The sequence below is a fragment of the Phocoena phocoena genome, chromosome 5 (assembly GCF_963924675.1).
Source record: "Phocoena phocoena chromosome 5, mPhoPho1.1, whole genome shotgun sequence".
Classification (NCBI taxonomy): domain Eukaryota; kingdom Metazoa; phylum Chordata; class Mammalia; order Artiodactyla; family Phocoenidae; genus Phocoena; species Phocoena phocoena.
In genome coordinates this window covers 29,431,330-29,449,713 of record NC_089223.1, presented here as the reverse complement: position 1 = coordinate 29,449,713, position 18,384 = coordinate 29,431,330, and the positions used below count along the sequence as shown (strand labels likewise).

At 40.5% G+C, this 18,384-nt stretch overlaps 1 protein-coding gene across 4 annotated transcripts in view; it reads left to right on the top strand.

Moving 5' to 3' along the window:
• Positions 1 to 16,027, top strand: part of LRBA (LPS responsive beige-like anchor protein) — a 748,187-nt gene extending 732,160 nt beyond the window's left edge. For 2 of the 4 annotated variants that reach the window (XM_065877627.1, XM_065877625.1), the window contains 4 exons: positions 4,377 to 4,478; positions 7,505 to 7,701; positions 10,867 to 11,018; positions 15,607 to 16,027. In XM_065877627.1, coding sequence (XP_065733699.1) covers positions 4,377 to 4,478; positions 7,505 to 7,701; positions 10,867 to 11,018; positions 15,607 to 15,697 — 542 coding nt within the window. In that variant the 3' untranslated portion in view covers positions 15,698 to 16,027. The remainder of the gene's footprint in view (positions 1 to 4,376; positions 4,479 to 7,504; positions 7,702 to 10,866; positions 11,019 to 15,606) is intronic. The other 2 variants (XM_065877628.1, XM_065877626.1) reach the window with 1 other exon arrangement.
• The last annotated feature ends 2,357 nt before the right edge of the window (positions 16,028 to 18,384 follow it).

Below are 18,384 nucleotides of genomic sequence, written 5' to 3'. Positions count from 1 at the left end.
ATTCTGCCTAATGGTGTAAAACATTTCACGTAATATTTTAAAACATAAGTCCAATATAAATGCTAAGCGGGTATTACGGAGATCTTGTGCTGCTTAAACGCAAGTTGGGTTGTTATAACGGTGCCTGTAAGTTAGTAACTGATATTTGGTATTATGTACTGAGAAAAGCACATCTGTAAAAACCGGTGTGTCCTGGTATTCGTGGCAGGATTTGGACTGTCTTTAATCTCCTTTGACTTGTTCATCTTCCTTTAAGGCCATCCATAAAGATGCACTGAGTATCCTTTTCAGCCTTTGGTTAGGATTTGCATCAGTAGTCATAAACCTGCTCTCCGGACAAAGACACCCTTTCCTTTGAAGTAATTGCTCAAGCTTTTCAAAGCAGTCCAAGAAGTCTATCCTCTTTCTCTTTTTATTTTTCTTTAAGAAGAGTTTGAAGTGTAGTCCCTTAAACTAGAAGCAAGATAAATTTTTCTCTTCAGCTTTATTGAAAGCCATGACGATTTTTCAAGCAGTAAGACTTTAAAAGGTTCTTAAGGGAATGTGTTCTGCTTTATGATCCAGCTTTTGGTAGATCCTACTATCTCAGAAAGCAAAAGTAAAGACTTTTTGTATCCATTAACTACTGCAAATTTTTATCAAAGAATTAACCTGATATTTTTCAGAAGACTTTTTCCCCTGCTCCTTACTCAGTTTAGAGACTTCAGTGAGAGATGGCCATAGCTTTGGGGTCTTTGAAAACGTAATACATGGCCAGTATTGTCTTATTTGAGCTGATTTCCCCCCTAGGTATTAACTCTGTGGGTTGACAGGTAGTTGGGAGGGGCAGATTTAGATGGGTGCTGCAGTCAGAATGTTATATGGTTCCCAGATTTTGTTTCTAGGCTTTGCAAACAAATATACATGGACACATATGTATATCGTTATTGGTATGTGGGATGTTATTGCTGTGTTGCAGGATGATGTATAAGGATGTAACTGTGGAGAAATAGATTCTGTGAGCCACATATGAAGCCTGTGTTCCGCCTCCCATCAACCCTTCTACCCTTCATAATTTCATTCCAAAGGGCTTCCCAAAATATCTGTTGAACTTATTAGTTTGGACCTGTTGGATTTAATTCCCATATCATAGAATTCTATTTTCTGTAGTGAACTTTTAATACATAAAACATTTGGTTTATTGAAACTCATAAAAATCCAAGTATTTATTTTGAACAGATTTTTTAATGAGAAAATGTAAAGAACACCCAAGCTGCACTGCATATAATAAAGGGAATACAAACTTTAGTCTTTAAACAAGACTGGAAATGGCTTTTCTTAGAGGAAATGATATCTCTCCTCGTATTGTTGTATGTGGATTTTTAGAGGCCATGAATATGCGTTTCCTAAAGGGGATGAAAGTTCAGTAGCAGAGTCTTTTTTACTAGACATCTAGTGAGTGTTTGTGAAGCCAGTAGAACCCAGTGATCACAAGTTTACCCTTATGCTTTCAATTTGTTTTTTTCTCTTTCCTTTCCTTCCCTTCCCTTTCCTTTCTGCTTTCTCCTTTTTTCCCCCCATATTTCCTGAACTGTCTAACCTGCTTCCTGGTTTAGAAAACATTTTGCCAAACTTTGAAGCCAGAGTCCTAGCATTGAACAGGCCTTTATTTAGAGATCAGGCCCTAGGAAAAGGCAAATCTCTTTTCAGTTTTGAAATTACACAGCATGTACATGTGTCTTCTTATTTGTGGAGGGGCAAATGATTGGTACAGTGTAGATTACTGGAAAATATTATTTTGTAAGTAAAGCATACTTATAAAAATCTTAATTATGAGTTTACAAAAAAGAATGCTTATATCTTAATTCACTTTATGGGATAAATTGTGAGGCTTCCTAAACTCTAACTTTATAGTCATAGAAAATTCTCAGTATTTCAACTGTTTTACATTAAAGAAAGAAATCCAGTTGACAGCAATCTTCTCACTTCCTCCCCATGTCCCTGAGAAAATATTCTTAGATCTAGAAAACAAAAAATTAGCATTGGCATGCTTAAGTGACAACGTCCTCTGTGTCCCCACTATCCATCTGTCCTTCGTTTACTTTGGCTTACACTTAGATTGCTTTCAGTTGTCATCAGTTTTCCTTCAGACCCTCATTTTCCACTGAGGAATTCCAAGACAATTCAAGCTAAAACACAAATCTTGTTCCCCATAAAATGGTACCTTATGAAAACAAAAAAGGAACAATCGCACTGAAAATATATTCCTTAGATCTTAATGATTTTAATTATTGATTTTAAAAAAGTTGCCAACAGGTATAATTAGACATTTCAAAAATAACATTGTATGGTATTTTCATGGAATATAGAGCATCTTGGGATGGGGGATGGGGGACCATGAATCGGGGCTGAAGTATTGGTGACTTTTAAAAATATTTCTATTTTTTGTGGCAAGACTTATCTCCAGCAGAAAGTTAAGTAGTTCAGATAGGTTTGTAATATTTGCTTCTTTTCTTAACAAATTTACCAAGTTTGTATGCTTTTTAAGGGAAAAAAAATAGCTGCTATTGTAACAAATGCTTTCTGGTTTGGAAAATATCAAGTAAACTTTGTATTAAGGTGAGCTTCTCTCCCCAAAGAAGTTTTAAAAGTGAATCAAATGAAACCAAGCCCCTGGTTCTACTTGTCCCCTGGCCTTTTGCTATGCCATTTGAGGTCTCCCTTGGTCACCAAGCATGCAAGCCAGTTTCTGACTCTCACTGCACATAGCACAGCCAACGTGGAACAGAGTTTGATATGATGCCTTTTCACCCACGTCTCACTCAGAAGTACCTAGAGTCACCAAGAGTGAGGAAGGACACTGTGGGGACACCGCTGTACATCACGCACTCCAATAAATGCACTGTAATAATTACGTGAGACGACCAGACATGAAGTAACTGCAGGCTCTGGAGGCAGCGGGGCCAGAAGCACAGAAACCAGGCCCTGTCTTCACAGTAGAGGCCCTCTCCTGGTCTGCGCATTCAATAAACCCTACTTTCCTTCTTCCCCTCCCCAACTCCCAGGAAAACATAGGCATGTACAGAAATTTGCATGACATTTCAAAGAACACATTGACCATCATAAAAACTGCTAGTTAATTTTTGTGACCAGCAGCATTTGCCTTTTCAAGGACAGTAGGTTTCTGCTGCATTTTCCCTGATCTGCCAGATCTCTCTCCTCAGGGTAGGTGACTGTTCCAAGGATAGCCAAGGGTATGGGGTTAGGATGACAAGTTCTTCTTTCCCACAGAGTTCCACAGCTGGTAGTAGTGACCTGTTTTCTGGGCACAGTTGCCCCTGTGGATCACACAGTGCCATTTGTCAGTCTTACTCTAAAAGCAGTCCTGGGCTTCCCTGGTGGCGCAGTTGTTGAGAGTCCGCCTGCCGATGCAGGGGACACGGGTTCGTGCCCCGGTCCGGGAAGATCCCACATGCCACGGAGTGGCTGGGCCCGTGAGCCATGGCCGCTGAGCCTGCGCGTCCGGAGCCTGTGCTCCGCAACGGGAGAGGCCACAACAGTGAGAGGCCCGCGTACCGCAAAAAATAATAATAATAATAATAAATAAATAAAAGCAGTCGTAATCAAGGAAATCTCAGAGTGCTGACAGAGTCCTGCTCATTAGTCCACTTCATGAAGGCGTTTTTTGTCCTTGTCCCCAGAGACTATAAAAGTAGAGGACTCGTTTGCCTTAAAATAGTATTCTCCAGGCTAAATAAGGAATTCAGTCTCTCCTGTGGCTTGGCCCGAAGCGCGGCCCAGATGGAGCCTGTTGCGTCGGCCCCTCGTGGGGTGCCTCCACAGCCAACCACAGTTTTCCTTGTAGTTTGGGACTGAGGTACAGGATGACGTCTTCCACCTGTGAAGACGTTTTGAAACATCTTCCATTATTTGAATAGTCCTTTTCTGTCCCACCTTCATCCTCCTCCCCTAGTGTTCAGTCACTATCAGAATTAATTTAATATTAATAGTTTTACTCCCCCTCTGTTCTTTGAATGAACCATGGAGAAATATACTCTGTAAGATTTTATATTAGGATGACACATAAGCTTGGGAAAGACAATCTGAGGCAGTTTATAATAGAGATTTTGTCTTATTTTTGTTCTGTTTTAAACTATTGTTGCTTGATAATCACGTAAGGCTTAGAAATTCAGCAACATGTGTTCCTCAAGCGATAGCAGATAGTTTGTGTCTACTCCTAAAATAGGATTTGGGGACAAATTCCCAAACTATAAATTAAAGATTTAAGCATTATGGGAATCAGGAACAAATGATATGATGATTTAATCTGAGTCGAGGGAGGTCATCCCCTACACGAACTTGAATTGATTTGTTCGTTTAATTTTTTTTTCCTTAAGGTGAGACCACCACTCCTCGGGCCATCTTGACAGGCCATGACTCTGAGATCACTTGTGCTGCCGTCTGCGCTGAGCTCGGCCTCGTGTTAAGCGGTTCTAAAGGTAAATCTGTGGGGCCTTCAAAAAAAATGGATGCATTTTTTTGGTGTCTTCTAATAACAAATTACCAGAGGTGAATTTGGTGTCTTTTTCTCTAAAGCTGTGCTATCTGTGACAGTGACTGTTAGCTCCATGGGACTGTTCACATTAACTGAAACGAAATAAAATTTAAAATTCAGTTCCCTGGTGGCACTAGCCACATTGCAGGGGCTCAGTATGCACCTACAACTAGTGGCTACCGTATTGGACGGCCCAGAAAGGGAACATTTCCATCCCTGCAGGAAGTCCTGTTTCACAGCATTGCTCTGAAGAGTGAGGCGAGAACAAGGACAGTCTCAGCGTATTTGTTTATCCTTCTGGACTCTGACTGGGCTGGGTTCCACCTCACACCTGAACGGAAACTCCTGACCCAGTCTGTTTGACTTTCCAAATCTCTGAACTAGGCAGGGGCCAGGATGGCATTGAGAATGGGGTGGAAAGATTCTTCAGCTGGTTGGCCTGGAGGTCTGTCCCATAGCATCGTCACATATTTAGGCCAAAGATATTCAGCAAGCTTTCTAAGAGCGCACACAAGAAATCAGGATCTGACCAGGAGCAGAGCTGTTTCCAATTCATTGCTTATTCAGCTGTAATAGTCTATTCATCTCTCTGTCTCTCTGCCCTGAACTGAGCTCTGAACACAAAAAAGTACTGTAATCACATATCTCCTAGGCTTATCTGAGGGAGAAGCGTAGAGTTTTTGAGTCACCTTATCGGTGTCTTGAACTATGATACTTTGTATAGCTAACGAGACTTATTAATGAGTCAAATGTTGGTGTTTAAAAATTTAGTTGGTCAAAACAATGAAATAGTAACAATGATAGCAAGAATTCTATAACTACTGGATTTTTTCCCCTTATACCCAATGATTTCATTTATCCTGAGCTAACATGAGTTCCCGGATTGTACGTGATCCAAATTGGACATGTAAAGTGAGCCTATCATATTACAGGCTGTCCTCACTTTGCACGGTGGTACAGCACCATAAAAATGACCATGCAAGATGAAACCATGCAGAGATATTAAAAATCAATAATTTCAATGGGAAATATTATGAAAAATAATGGGAAATTTTATGATTGTTCCGTGGCCTTTACAAATTTTTATCAAAACAGTAAAAATTCTCTTGTTCACTTTTATACATATATGCATACATACACATATGTATGGACATGAAAAAAATAGTAAAACTCACATTTAGTACACTAATTTAAAACATTAGAGACATTAAGAATGAAAGTATTTTAGTTCTTTGTGAAAAAATTCATCAAGAGTACTTGGAAAGTGCTCGCCCCCCTCTCCCCATGTAACTTAAGGAGTGAGAATCGTCTCTGTGCCTTGACCAGTTGTCAAACTCCTTCCTAAGTTTGGATCAGCTTCCAACATTTCATCTTCTGTGCTTTCAATGTCATGAAATATCTCCTAGGTTTCCTTTAATGTGGAGATTTTTGCTGACATCACTTCTGGGACATCCTCATGTTTGTTACAGCACTTTCCATACGTTTTACAGAACTTATGTCAGTAAGATCACCTTCACTCACTTCCTCTGGCTGCATCTGTAGCGATGTCAACACTCCCACGGTCAGCTCTATCTTCTGTAACTCCGTTTATGTTGGCTTCCAGTTTTACTTTCAGCTTTGTCACTTCTCATTTCCTTACTTCAGATCCATCTTTGTTGGCCACTGCCCTCTTTTGATTATCCATTTTTGTAAAACGTCATACAGTTCCATCCCTGGGAGACAAGGAGGCAACACAACTACAGAGTTTGCTGTCTGTGCATGAGCTGAGTCATAGACGTGCAGTGGCCATTCACTCACAGACTTCGAAAGAAGTGATGGGGGTTGGTCACCCATCATGACGCACACCTGTTATTTATAGTGATTTGTGGACTGACAAGCTGACCATGAAGTGTGTACCTTATGCAGTTCCTGTGATAACTGAAATCTGAACTGTGGCATTGAGGGACTGGGGTCATTTAGAGTGACAACTGAAATTCATGTATGCTGGAACTGTGCAGAGCAAAGCCTGCCTTCTGTATTTATGTCGAGAACACTAAAAACCTATCAACTCCCTGAGTGGTCAAGAAAAAGCCGAGAGACACATTTTAATGGTCATGTGGGGAACACGTGATGATTCCATGTAGCCACGAGAAATTTAGCCCGGAGAGGAGCAGGGCATATAGTCTAATTACCCCATTTGTCCGACTCAGACATTTCTGAGAACTTACTCATCACACAAGCAGTTTTGGTTACCTGCTCCTCTTTTGCTTTTCATGTAGCAGGCACTCAGTAAAGATGCAGTTTCTCCATCCTCCGCAAGCATCTCAGCCTGGAGGTCAGCCCGGAGAGTGGCGAGTGGTGGATGCAAGCTGCTTGGTTTCGGGGACAGCAGGGGGGCACACTTGTTTTCCAAGGAGAAGTGGCAGAAGGATCTCTGTATGAATTTCCCTGGGGGCTGGGGTGTGAGGAGGTGGACCACCAGGCACCTTCTTTCATCGCGAAGTAGCAAGCAGTGGGAGGGAAGATGTTTTAGGCCTTCAGAAGTTGCCTTAATGAGTTCTCACCACACAGGCCCCAATGCTGCTACCATCGGGACCCTGTGTGCCTTACAGCAGCCGATGTTAGTTATAACTGAGGCCCAGCCTTCCTGGACGTTCTTTTAGGATTTGTAATTTGTCCTGTTCCTTTCTGAATTCCTCCAGCTCTTATTATCCCTTGGCATAATGAATTTCATAAAGTAACTTCCTGTCTCTTGAGAAGTGAACTTGAACATGCATGACTCGGCTTTCTTCTTTCCCAAGTGGAAGGTGAGATTTAGCCAGCATGCAGATTTTACAAAATAACTGATATCTAAGATATAATTTTTTAAGGCTTTCTACAACTGTGATACGGTACTGGCAGCCTGTTTCAACGGTGCTCAAGATTCAGGTCACATTTGTCTGTTCTTATTCAGAAACTTCATTTTGGCTTTTGTTTCTCCTGTTTTCTCAGAAGGACCATGTCTCATACATTCCATGAATGGAGACTTGTTAAGGACTTTGGAGGGTCCTGAAAACTGCCTGAAACCAAAACTCATGCAGGCTTCCAGAGAGGGTCACTGTGTCATATTCTATGAAAATGGCTTCTTCTGTACATTCAGTGTGAATGGAAAACTCCAGGCCACCGTGGAAACAGATGATAACATAAGGGTAAGTATACCTTACAGACTTTTCAGCATTCTATGTTTTTACCTCAAAGTGTAAAGGCGAGTGAGGAGGGAGAGGGTTCTCAATTCAGTAAATGGCTTTCTTCTCTCTCCCATTCTGTGAGTTTTCTCCAGTGCATTTTGACCACCTCTGCCACGAAGGCTGCATACAGAGATGCTCACACTCTGCTTTTATTTTTCCCTCCCTTCATTTAAACCAAGTACACATTAGAGGATTTTCCTTTCCTCTTTTCTTTACGATAATAATGTTGATAATCTGTCACTTTGAGTTGCGATTATTTTGTCAGCTACACTAATAAATCTGTAAAGTAATTTGAAATCCCTTGCTGGCTAAAACAATTTCTGTGGCACTTCAGTTAGTACCAAAGGCTCTGGGAAGTTCCTCAAGGCAGCAGTCGGAGGCTTTCTGCAGACTGTTGGTACACACATGCTTTTCCTCTCTGCCCTATGGCCGTTGTTTTTTTCCCTCTGTAATATTTCCCACTGGATTTTAGGCTTAAACAATCCATCGCCTTTTCCCCAGCACGCCTGCACTTTATCATACTAACTTGTAAGTGGCAACTGTGTGATTAAAGTGAGCTTGCCTAAAATGAGCACTGCCCGTGCCCGGCTCCAGAGACCCACACTTTCACAGCTAACTGCCTTGGGAAGGGTGGAAGGAAATCACAGGCTTGGACTAAGAGACATCACAGAACAAAAATCTCCACCTCCATCCTGCAGTCTGAGCCTGTATAAGGAAAGGAGACCATGGAAACAAATTAGTCATTAGCTCAGACCAGAAATGAAGTTTCTTTGAAAGAGCAACAAGAACCCTGCAGGCAGGTGGCCTGGGGAACCTCTGCACTAATCAAGGCCTCCCACCTGTTTTTATTTAGATGCCAGATTGTGCAGTGGCATTTGGTTAACGTATCAGAGCACATCAACTAGGCAATGTTTAGATGTCTTAACGAATAACTTAAATTTAAGTGGGCAGCCTGTACAGAGCAGCAAAGTTATGTTATCCTAAACAAAGGATCGCCCCCCCCCCCCCCATTTCACCCATAGGAACTCATTTATTTTGTTTTCCTGGGGAAGCTGTGTCTTAGGATATGATTGTCGCCAGCAGACTGCTGTGGCCTGCTGGTACCTCCTGGAAACTGGTGCAACTACGGTGTTGTCCGAGCAACTACGGTGTTGTCTGAGCACTCAGGAGTCCAGGGGCTGAGATTCACACGTCCCCAGGGCCCTCCTAAAATCTCTAGTCTCAACCCAACCTGGATTGAGACTGGAAGAGGCGTATGAGAATTGAGAACAATGTGAATGCTGGTTTGGGTGGGAGATAGGGTGCTATTCAGGAAATGCTACCCTGGCTGTTATTCTCAGGGAAATTTGACAAGTCCCTCATGAGAAAGGCCAACAAAATATTTTTTAACCTTGGCAGGCACCTGGTTTAATAAAATGTTTTAGGTGCTGATACATGTATAGTCCTAAAAGTCCAGGTTTTATTTATTTCAACACAGAGCTAGGAGTAGGGATTCTTTAGGACAAAGAGTTGAAGATTAATGGTTTTAATTTATGTTTTAATACAGCACTTATCCAGTAAAAAGCCTCAAGTATAAAACTCAAGTGAACCACAACCGTAAGGTTAATGGATTTTCATCAGCTGAATTTTATAAGTGTAGCAAATAATTATTTGTTGTAGTCTTCATTTCATTTCCCAGATAAGCCCCTAGAGATTGACGTTTGTGAAATGAATGGGGGAAAAGGATACTGGTTTTCACTGATATTGAAAAATCTTACTATGGGTATTTGGTTAAAATTTAGAGAATGCTTCTTGAGTGAAAGTGTCTTCCACCCACAGGTTTTGATTTCTTAGATGTATTTTTGTGTTCTTGCGAATAAGCTGTATTTAAGAGACCTCTGAAAGTTCGCATTTACTTGAATGTGAATTGAATGGCTATGAAACATTTCTATAATTTTAAAAAAATTTTTTGTCAAAGGGTTAAGGCAACTATACTAAAACTCTGAGTACGGAACAGTATAAATATATTTTTCAGAAGATAGATAGTTTCTTTCTGGCCTACTAGTACAATCTGGATTCCCACATTCACTGTATCCAGGTGGACATAAGATTACAGGTATCTGCAATAACTTTTAGAACTCCCAATGTCACCCAGCTAAAGAAAGGAAACGTGTATGTTAATAAACCAGGAAAAGAAGGTTTGGAGGGAAGGGGGCAGGAGGAGAGGAAGGGGCAGTAGGATCTGCTCCTCAAGTAAGGAGGGACCTTTTATATCAGGAGCTGGCATACTTTCTCTGTTAAAAAAAAAAAAAAAAAGTAGCCAGAAATGAATGGATGTGCCTTTGTTCCAATAACGCTTACTTATGAGCACTGAAATTTGGAATTCATATAATTTTCACGTGTCATGAAATATTCTTTTGATTCTTTTTTTCAACCATGAAAAAAATGTAAAAAGTCATAAAAAAAAAAAAGAAAGTGGCCTGCCTTTGGTAGGTTTGACAGGACTGAAGAGCAAATTACGTGTCTGTCCTTTGAGTTCAGCACTGGCAGGAAGCAGTCAGTCCTGGGGCAAGAAGAAAATGCTTAAACTGGGTTTAATCACCCTGGGAGTCACGGTTCCCTACCAAGTTGTCTTCCCACCTGCTGTAAACTTCCAGCAGGCCTAGTGAAGGTGCTCAAGCTGTAGGTGGTCTCCCACAGGCAGCAGGGTTTTATCAGGGATATGAGGTCAGCTAGCACTGTCTGCCCAGCCTCGGTACAAAACAGGCTTAGCACGACCACAGTGCAATGGAGAGATGCCAGGAAGCGCTTCGTTTTACAGTACTGGTCCCCGTCCACAACACGGACCATTTAACTAGTAGTCATAGAATTGGAAGAGTTTGCCACCTCATCCTTAAAAAGCAAAAATTAAAAACAAAAAAACTCAAAAACTCCAGCATTGCCTAACTTTGCCCATTTGACTTTTGAAAAATAGCAAGAGTCTTCTATGACTCATGATTTCCTGAAAACTCCTCAGGAACACATACACACTCTGTCCCTTTGTGGCTCCAGTAGCCGGCTGGAATCGTGTCGAATTAATCAGAGATGCGGTGAGGGCCCAAGTTTTCCGAGAGCCGTGTCTCTACTGAATGTTGCTGTGTCTCACAGGCTATCCAGCTGAGCCGGGATGGGCAGTACCTGCTCACCGGAGGAGACAACGGTGTGGTCATGGTCTGGCAGGTGTCTGACCTCAAGCAGCTCTTCGCCTATCCAGGCTGTGACGCCGGGATCCGGGCCATGGCACTGTCTTACGACCAGAGGTAACACTGGAATAGTGGTCTATGCTGGTGGCATTAAAAACTGGCAAGGGAATGTATGTAGTAAATGGGCTGATGGATGGGCTGGGTTGTGAGGGTCACCTGTGCAATCAAAAAAACTGATGAATATTGGGGTTTCCAAGGTGCTTTCTAAAAAGCATGATTTTGTTTGATGGCATTGCCAATCTTGGACAAAGGCTGAATTCTCTAGGAATAGACAGGATTTAAGTAACAAAGGCTCCAATTATATTGCTGTAAAGCTTTTTATGTTAAAGTACCTTTTTTCTTAAACAACATTTCATGTGAAATGCCTGTATGTCTGTCCATAAGGATTCCATTGAGAAATCTGGCTTATTTCCTAAAACCTCCATTTTAGGGAGATAATCTTTACCTGGCATCTTATTTCTTTTTAATATACAGTCTTTCATTTTAGTTCTTAACTTCTTTTACTGTGATAACATATACATAAAATTTACCATTTAAACCTTTTTCTGGGGTGCATAATTCAGTGGTATTAAGTATATTCACATTGTTGTACAACTGTCACCGCTATTCATTTCCAGAACTTTTTCATCATTCCATCTCATAGTGTCCTTTGATGTGCAAAAGCCTTTAATTTTGATGAAGTCTCATTTATCTATTTTTTTCTGTTGTTGCCTGTGCTTTCGGTGTTACATCCAAGAAATCATTGCAAAATTCAGTGTCATGAAGTGCTTCCTCTATATTTTCTCCTAAGAATTTTACAGTTTTAACTCATATTTAGTTTTTGATCCATTTTGAATTAATGTTTGTTTATATATGATGGTCATAAGGGTCCAACTTCATTCTTTTGCATGTGGATATCAGTTTTCTCAGCACTATTTGTTGAAAAAGACTGTTCCTATATATGAGAGATTATTTCTGGATTGTCTGTTTTATTCTATTGGTCTATATGTCTCTCTCTAAGCCAGTACCACACTGTTTTGATTACTGTAGCTTTACAGTAAGTTTAGAAATCAGGAAGTATGAGACATCCAATTTTGTTGTTCTTTTTTGAGATTGTTTTGGCTATTCAGGCTCCCTTGAGATTCCATGTGAATTTTAAGATGGTTCTTTTTTCCTATTTTTGCAAAAAACATTGAGATTCTGATAAGAATTAGGTTGAATCTGTAGACAGCTTTGGCTAATATTGTCGTCTTAACAATATTAAGTGTTCCGATCCATGAACACAGGATATCTTTCCATTTATTTATGTTGTCTTTAATTTCTTTCAGCAATATTTTCTGGTTTTCAATATACAGGCCTTTTGCCCCCTTGGTTAAATTTATTCCTTGAGCATTTTATTTTTTTGTCGTCATTGTTGTTGCTGTGATGGAATTGTTCACTGCTTGTATGTAGAAATACAACTTATTTTTTGTATTGTTGATTTTGTATCCTGCAACTTTGCTAATATAAGTTCATCAGTTCTAACAGTTTTTTTGTGTGTGGAATCTTTCGGATTTGCTACATAAAGATCATGTCACTTGCAATAGAGGTAATTTTACTTCTTCCTTTCCAATTCAGATTCCTTGTATTTCTTTTCCTTGCCTAACTGCCCTGGCTAGGACTTTTCGTACTATATTGACTAGAAGTGGTGAAAACAGGTATCCTTGTCTTGTTCCCAGTAAGAGGGGGAAAGCTTTCAGTATTCACCATTGAATGTGATGTTAGCTGGGAATTTTTCATAAATGCCCTTTATATCGTGTTGAGGTACTTTCCGTCTATTCATAGTTTCAGTGTTTTTATCACGAAAGGATGATGAATTTAGTCAAATGCCTTCTCTCATATGGGTTTCTTTTGTTGTTGTTAATTGTTGATGTGATATATTACAATTGATTTTTGAATGTTAAACTATCCTTATATTCCAAGAATAAATCCCACTTGGTCATGGTGTATATAATCTTCTTAATATGCTACTGAATTTGGTTTGCTAGTATTTGTTAAAGATTTTTGTATCAGTAATCATAAGGGATATGGTCTGTGATTTCTTTTCTTGTACGGTCTGTTTCACTTTGGTGTCAGGGTGTGTTGGCCTCATTGAACGACTTAAGAAATGTTCTCTGTAGTTTTTTAGAGGCATTTGAGTTGGTGTTAATCCTTCTTTAAATGTTTGACAGAATTCACCAGTGAAGCTCTCTGGTCCAGGGCTTTTCTTATTGAGAGGTTTTTGATTACTGATTCAGTCTCATTACTAGTTATAAGTCTATTCAGATTTTCTGTTTCTCCATGATGAAATTTTGGAATAATGTGTGTTTCTAAGAATTTTTCCATTTCATCTAGGTTATCCCAATTGTTGGCATACAGATGTTCCTAGTATTCTCTGATAATCCTCTTTTTATTTCTATAAAATTGGTAGCAGTGTCTCCACTTCATGATTTTAGTAATTTGAGTCCTTTTTTTTTAGTCTAACTAAAAGTTTGTCAATTTTGTTGCCCTTTTCAAAGACGCAACTTTTTTTTTTTCTTTTTGCTGTACGCGGGCCTCTCACCACTGTGGCCTCTCCCGTTGCAGTGCACAGGCTCCGGACGCGCAGGCCCAGTGGCCATGGCTCACGGGCCCAGCCGCTCCGCAGCATGCGGGATCTTCCCGGACCGGGGCACGAACCTGTGTCCCCTGCATCGGCAGGCGGACTCCCAACCACTGTGCCACCAGGGAAGCCCCAAAGACTCAACTTTTGACTTTGTTGATTTTTCTGTTTTTCTATCCCGTTTTCATTCTAATCTTTATTGTTTCATTCCTTCTGTTACCTTTGGGTTTAGTTTGCAGTTTTTTCTTGTTCTTTAATGTGTAGAATTAGGTTACCGATTGAGATTTTAAGTATCTGTGTTTACAGCTCTGAATTTCCCTTTTAGCACTGGTTTTGCTGCATCCTGTAAGTTTTGGCTTGTTGTTTTGTATTCATTTGTCTTGGTATTTTCTAATTTCCCTGAGATTTTTTTCTTTGACCCATTGGTCAGTTGCCACAAACTGATGAATTTTCCAGTTTTCCTTCTGTTATTGATGTCTAGTTTAATTCTGTTGTGATTAGAAAAAATACTGTGTGTGATTTCAATCTTTTTAAAGTGTATTAGGACTGTGGCCTAATGTATGGTTTATCTGGGAGAATGTTCCGTGTACATTTGAGGAAAATGTGCATTCTGCTGTTGTTGGGTGAATGTTTATATATGCATTAGGTCCAATTGGTTTTTAGTATTGTTCAGATCCTCCATTTCCGTATCTTCTTTCTGGTTGTTCTACCCATTATTGAAAGTGGGGTATTGAAGTCTCCAACCATTATTGCAGAACTGTTTGTTTTTCTCTTCAAGTCTGTCAGCGTTGGTTCCATATATCTTGCGGGGGGGGGGGGGGGGGCGGTGCTGATTGGTTCATATAGGTTTGTAACTGCTGTATACTCTTGATGAATTGACCCTTTTATCATTGCTATATAGTGTCCTTGTCTCTTGTAACATTTTGACTTAAAACCTATTTTTATCTGATATTAGTATAGCCACCTCAGCTTTCTTTTCATTATTATTTGCATGGAATATCTTTTTCCATCCTTTCACTTTCACTTTCAACCTGTTTAGCTCACAGTGAGTCTCTGGTAGACAGCACATAGTTTGATCATGTTTTTAATTCATTTTGCCAGTCTCTCTGCCTTTTGATTGGAGAGTTTAATCACCTTACACATAAAGTAATTACTGATAGGGAAAGACTTGCTTTTGCCATTTTACTGTTTGCTTTCTACATGTCTCAGTGCTTTTTTGTCCCTCATATCCTCATTACTGCGTTCTTCTGTGTTTAGCTGATTTTCTTGTTGCGACACATTTTAGTTCCTAATTTTGATATGAGGTACTACTGAGGATACTAAGTATGACATCAAAGGACTCTCCTAACCAAACCATACAGAGAGAGGTCTGAGATAATTAATAAATAGGCTTCTGCCTCCTGGAGAGGCTCCTCTGAACCGCCTGTCTTACTGCTTCATCTCTTTCCCTGCACCACCAGCTCAGGGACAGGGGAAGCAAACAGCAACTCCTGTCTATAGTGATCATGGCAGTGAGTCGCTGTGTTGGGAGGACAAAGCCCCTCTACCCTTAACACTATGGGACACAGAATATTCTTCTGCAGGGTGGTCAACACTCTGATTTCTTACTCTTCATTCATTCTGTATGTGTCACATACCTCTGTCAGTCACTTGATTGTATGCTGCTTCCTCCACCAGCAATTACTTTGAGATTATGATTCTTTATTTTGCTTCCAATACCTAATATAAAACGTTTACCTGCCCAGCCTCTCCGCCTTAGAAATTATCTAGTCTGTTCAGGTTTTTGTGACTCATCTTGCACAAACTAGCTGTACTTTCAATATAAAGGCAAGCTGTGAATTGGATCCATGTGGAGTGTCAGAGGTGGGACTCTGAGCTTACTCAGGACTGCACTTTAGTCATCAAAAAAACATACCGTAAATCTCACAAATTGTAGGTCTGGCTGCCATCTTCTGTATTTACCTTGTGGATTTGGGGAGGGCAGTTCTTTCTTTAGTAACGAAGCCTAGGTTTGTAAACCCCTCCTTCTCTCTCTGCTTCTCCCAGGTGCATCATTTCTGGCATGGCCTCAGGAAGCATCGTTCTGTTCTACAATGACTTTAACCGGTGGCATCATGAATACCAAACCCGCTACTGATAGCGACAGCTGGGCTTCAGCCTTGCCCCCCAGCCAGGGCACAGGAAGCGCCCTCAGCATCTTTCTCTTAGAAATAGCAATCACATCTGAATGTAACTTAAATTTGCTCTAAGAAGCAAAATATTTTTTAAAGTTAATTGCTATTTTTGTAGACTTTGCTTGACTTTTTGGGGGGGAATAGCAAAGCAGAAAACTGGCTGCTGGGTTCTGTAGTTTAGTTTAAAAAAAAAAATCTATATTTTTAGTCATAATGAGAAGTCTATTTTCACCAATTATGGAAATAATAAGTATACAGTGGAGCAAGTAAACCCACTTATGCTAGTTATATTATGGAAAAACACTTCCCGTTTATCTGTAATCTTGAGACATGTATGATTTTAACAATAAGGAATGGGTTATAATACTGGGATGAGGGAATTTTATTTACGCTGTACTTTGGGTCCTGTATTTTTCCAAACAACTGTGCTTCTTCAGCACTGAAATTTCTGGGATTTAAAAAGCAATGTTTAAATTACAGTAAATGTAATTTAAAACATCTCAGTGAATTATTTCTATCAATATTATTCTTCGAGCATGTTTTAGGCCTAGAAAATTAAGGTTCGGGGGAGGGTATTTTATTTTATTGTGTGGTTATCATAAAGGATCTAATGTTATCGCAAGTGTGAAATATTTACAATGTTTTCCTGATCTGTCCTCTTCTTAGCACACCCAAATGAAATGATGGAAATGCTCTTGGGCTCACAACCTCTGTTTTTCTTTTAAAGTAAATGCAAGTACCAGAGCTCACTCCCCGAGGGCTGACTGTGCTCACGCACTGAGACAGAGCCGTTGTTGGGGCTCCCCCCACCCCAACCCCGGGCCGAGGAACAGAGGCTACTGGGTGCTGTGTGAAGCAACCCTCGTTTTACCTTCTGTTTGTTTGTTGTTAAACAATCTTCATCTTCCTTTTGATTAGCAATTTGTACTACAAAAATGTCATTTTGGTGTTGTAGAATTCTACTTTTCTAGCAGATTGCTGTGTGGAATTCTGTGAAAAATATTGAGAAAAGGTCTGTATTGCATAAATAAATTCTTTGCATTGAAACTGACATTCCATCTCTATTTCTCTTGCAACTTACTTACCTAAAAGGGGTCGCCTCCTTTCTCCTACACATTCAGCTCTTCTCTAAAAGCAAAGATTTTAGGAATGGAACAACTCAGTTGTTTGTCTGCCAGAAAAATTAAATAAAATGGTATTTGTTTTGTTGGTAATAACCTTTTTCACTCCTCCTTTTGAAACAATGATGATAATATAGTTATTGCAAGCAAAATGTCAAACCCTGGTTCAGTCATAGTTTTTGAACAATAACCAATAGGTGAGCAATTCTCTTGAATGAAAACAGGAAAATGGGCATTACGGAAATGAGAACGAGACCTTTATCTAACAAACGACCAAAGGAACTTTATACACTGTTCTGTCTAAAACCCATCTAAAATGGGTTTTATAACCCATTAACAAAACAATAGATGGTAAAATGTGGGAGAGGGGAAGTACATCTTAGAGTCAAAGACATACCAAAGTTACTGGTAAATGAATATCCTCACTGGTACTAACCTGTGATATCACACTTCGGGAACTTTGGAGAAAGTGGTAGAAGAAAATTAGGAATATCTAAGTCATATGCCAGGCATACGCTACTTCAACTACCTATTTCAGCAAGCCTGAAGCAAACAAAGTTCATGAAGCAGCTTCCTCTTGGAGCCCAAGAAGAAAATCGGTGCCTCTACCGCCTTTATTGTTTACAACTGTGGAAAATCCACTGAAACTTAATACCTTACAACTGGCATCAACACACAACTACAGCCAGCCCCCCACATCCGTGGCTTCCACCAACCATGGATGTAGAACCTGCGGCTGCCGAGGGCTGACTGTATTATCTACTCATAAAATGAATCCCGCCGGCATCAACACAGGGCTTCTTAGGGGTAGACTCTGTTTAGTACTGTATACGTTAGGGTTTACTCAACATTCACTTATTTTATCCAATTTTCACTCCTTAAAAAAAAACTACTTCGAATAAATATAAACCGATTAGGGAAAAAAGTCAAAACTGAGGTGGCTTGGGATGAAACGGGCTGACCTACAACAGCCAGGAACCACGGCGGCACATTCAGTAGGTGGTGTGGCTGAGAGTGTGGAGTGTTAGAATGCACTCTGCCTCGGGAAAGTAAGGTTTCCCTCACCGATGGTGTGGATTCTGACGGAAACATCATCAGTCAAGTCCGTGAGGCTCTAATTTAAGAAATACCACTGGATCTCTTGGGGAAAGCATATGAGGGCTTAGAGCAGAGAGAACATGAAAACCTGAGAGGCACACGGATGAGAACTGGTGGACAGTCCACTCAGGAGAAGTTTGTTCCCAAAGTGGACCAAACAGCCACAAATAAATGTTCCAATAAATGAATCCAGTGAAAAGGAACAATTCTGCCTTGAGATAGCCCCACACTTCAGTTCTGCTTGTCAGCATGCGGGACGGTCCCCTGCCTGGGACCCACGGAAGCCGGGTGTAGCACATGAGGTCGGTAGCTTACCACCAGGCTGCCCATTCCCATTCAGCTCCGAGAGCAGAGCCCAGCCAGGGGCCTGACCTCACATCTGGGGCCGTGTGTCCTCCCACCTCGCTGTCGGAGGGGCAGAGAGAGATGGC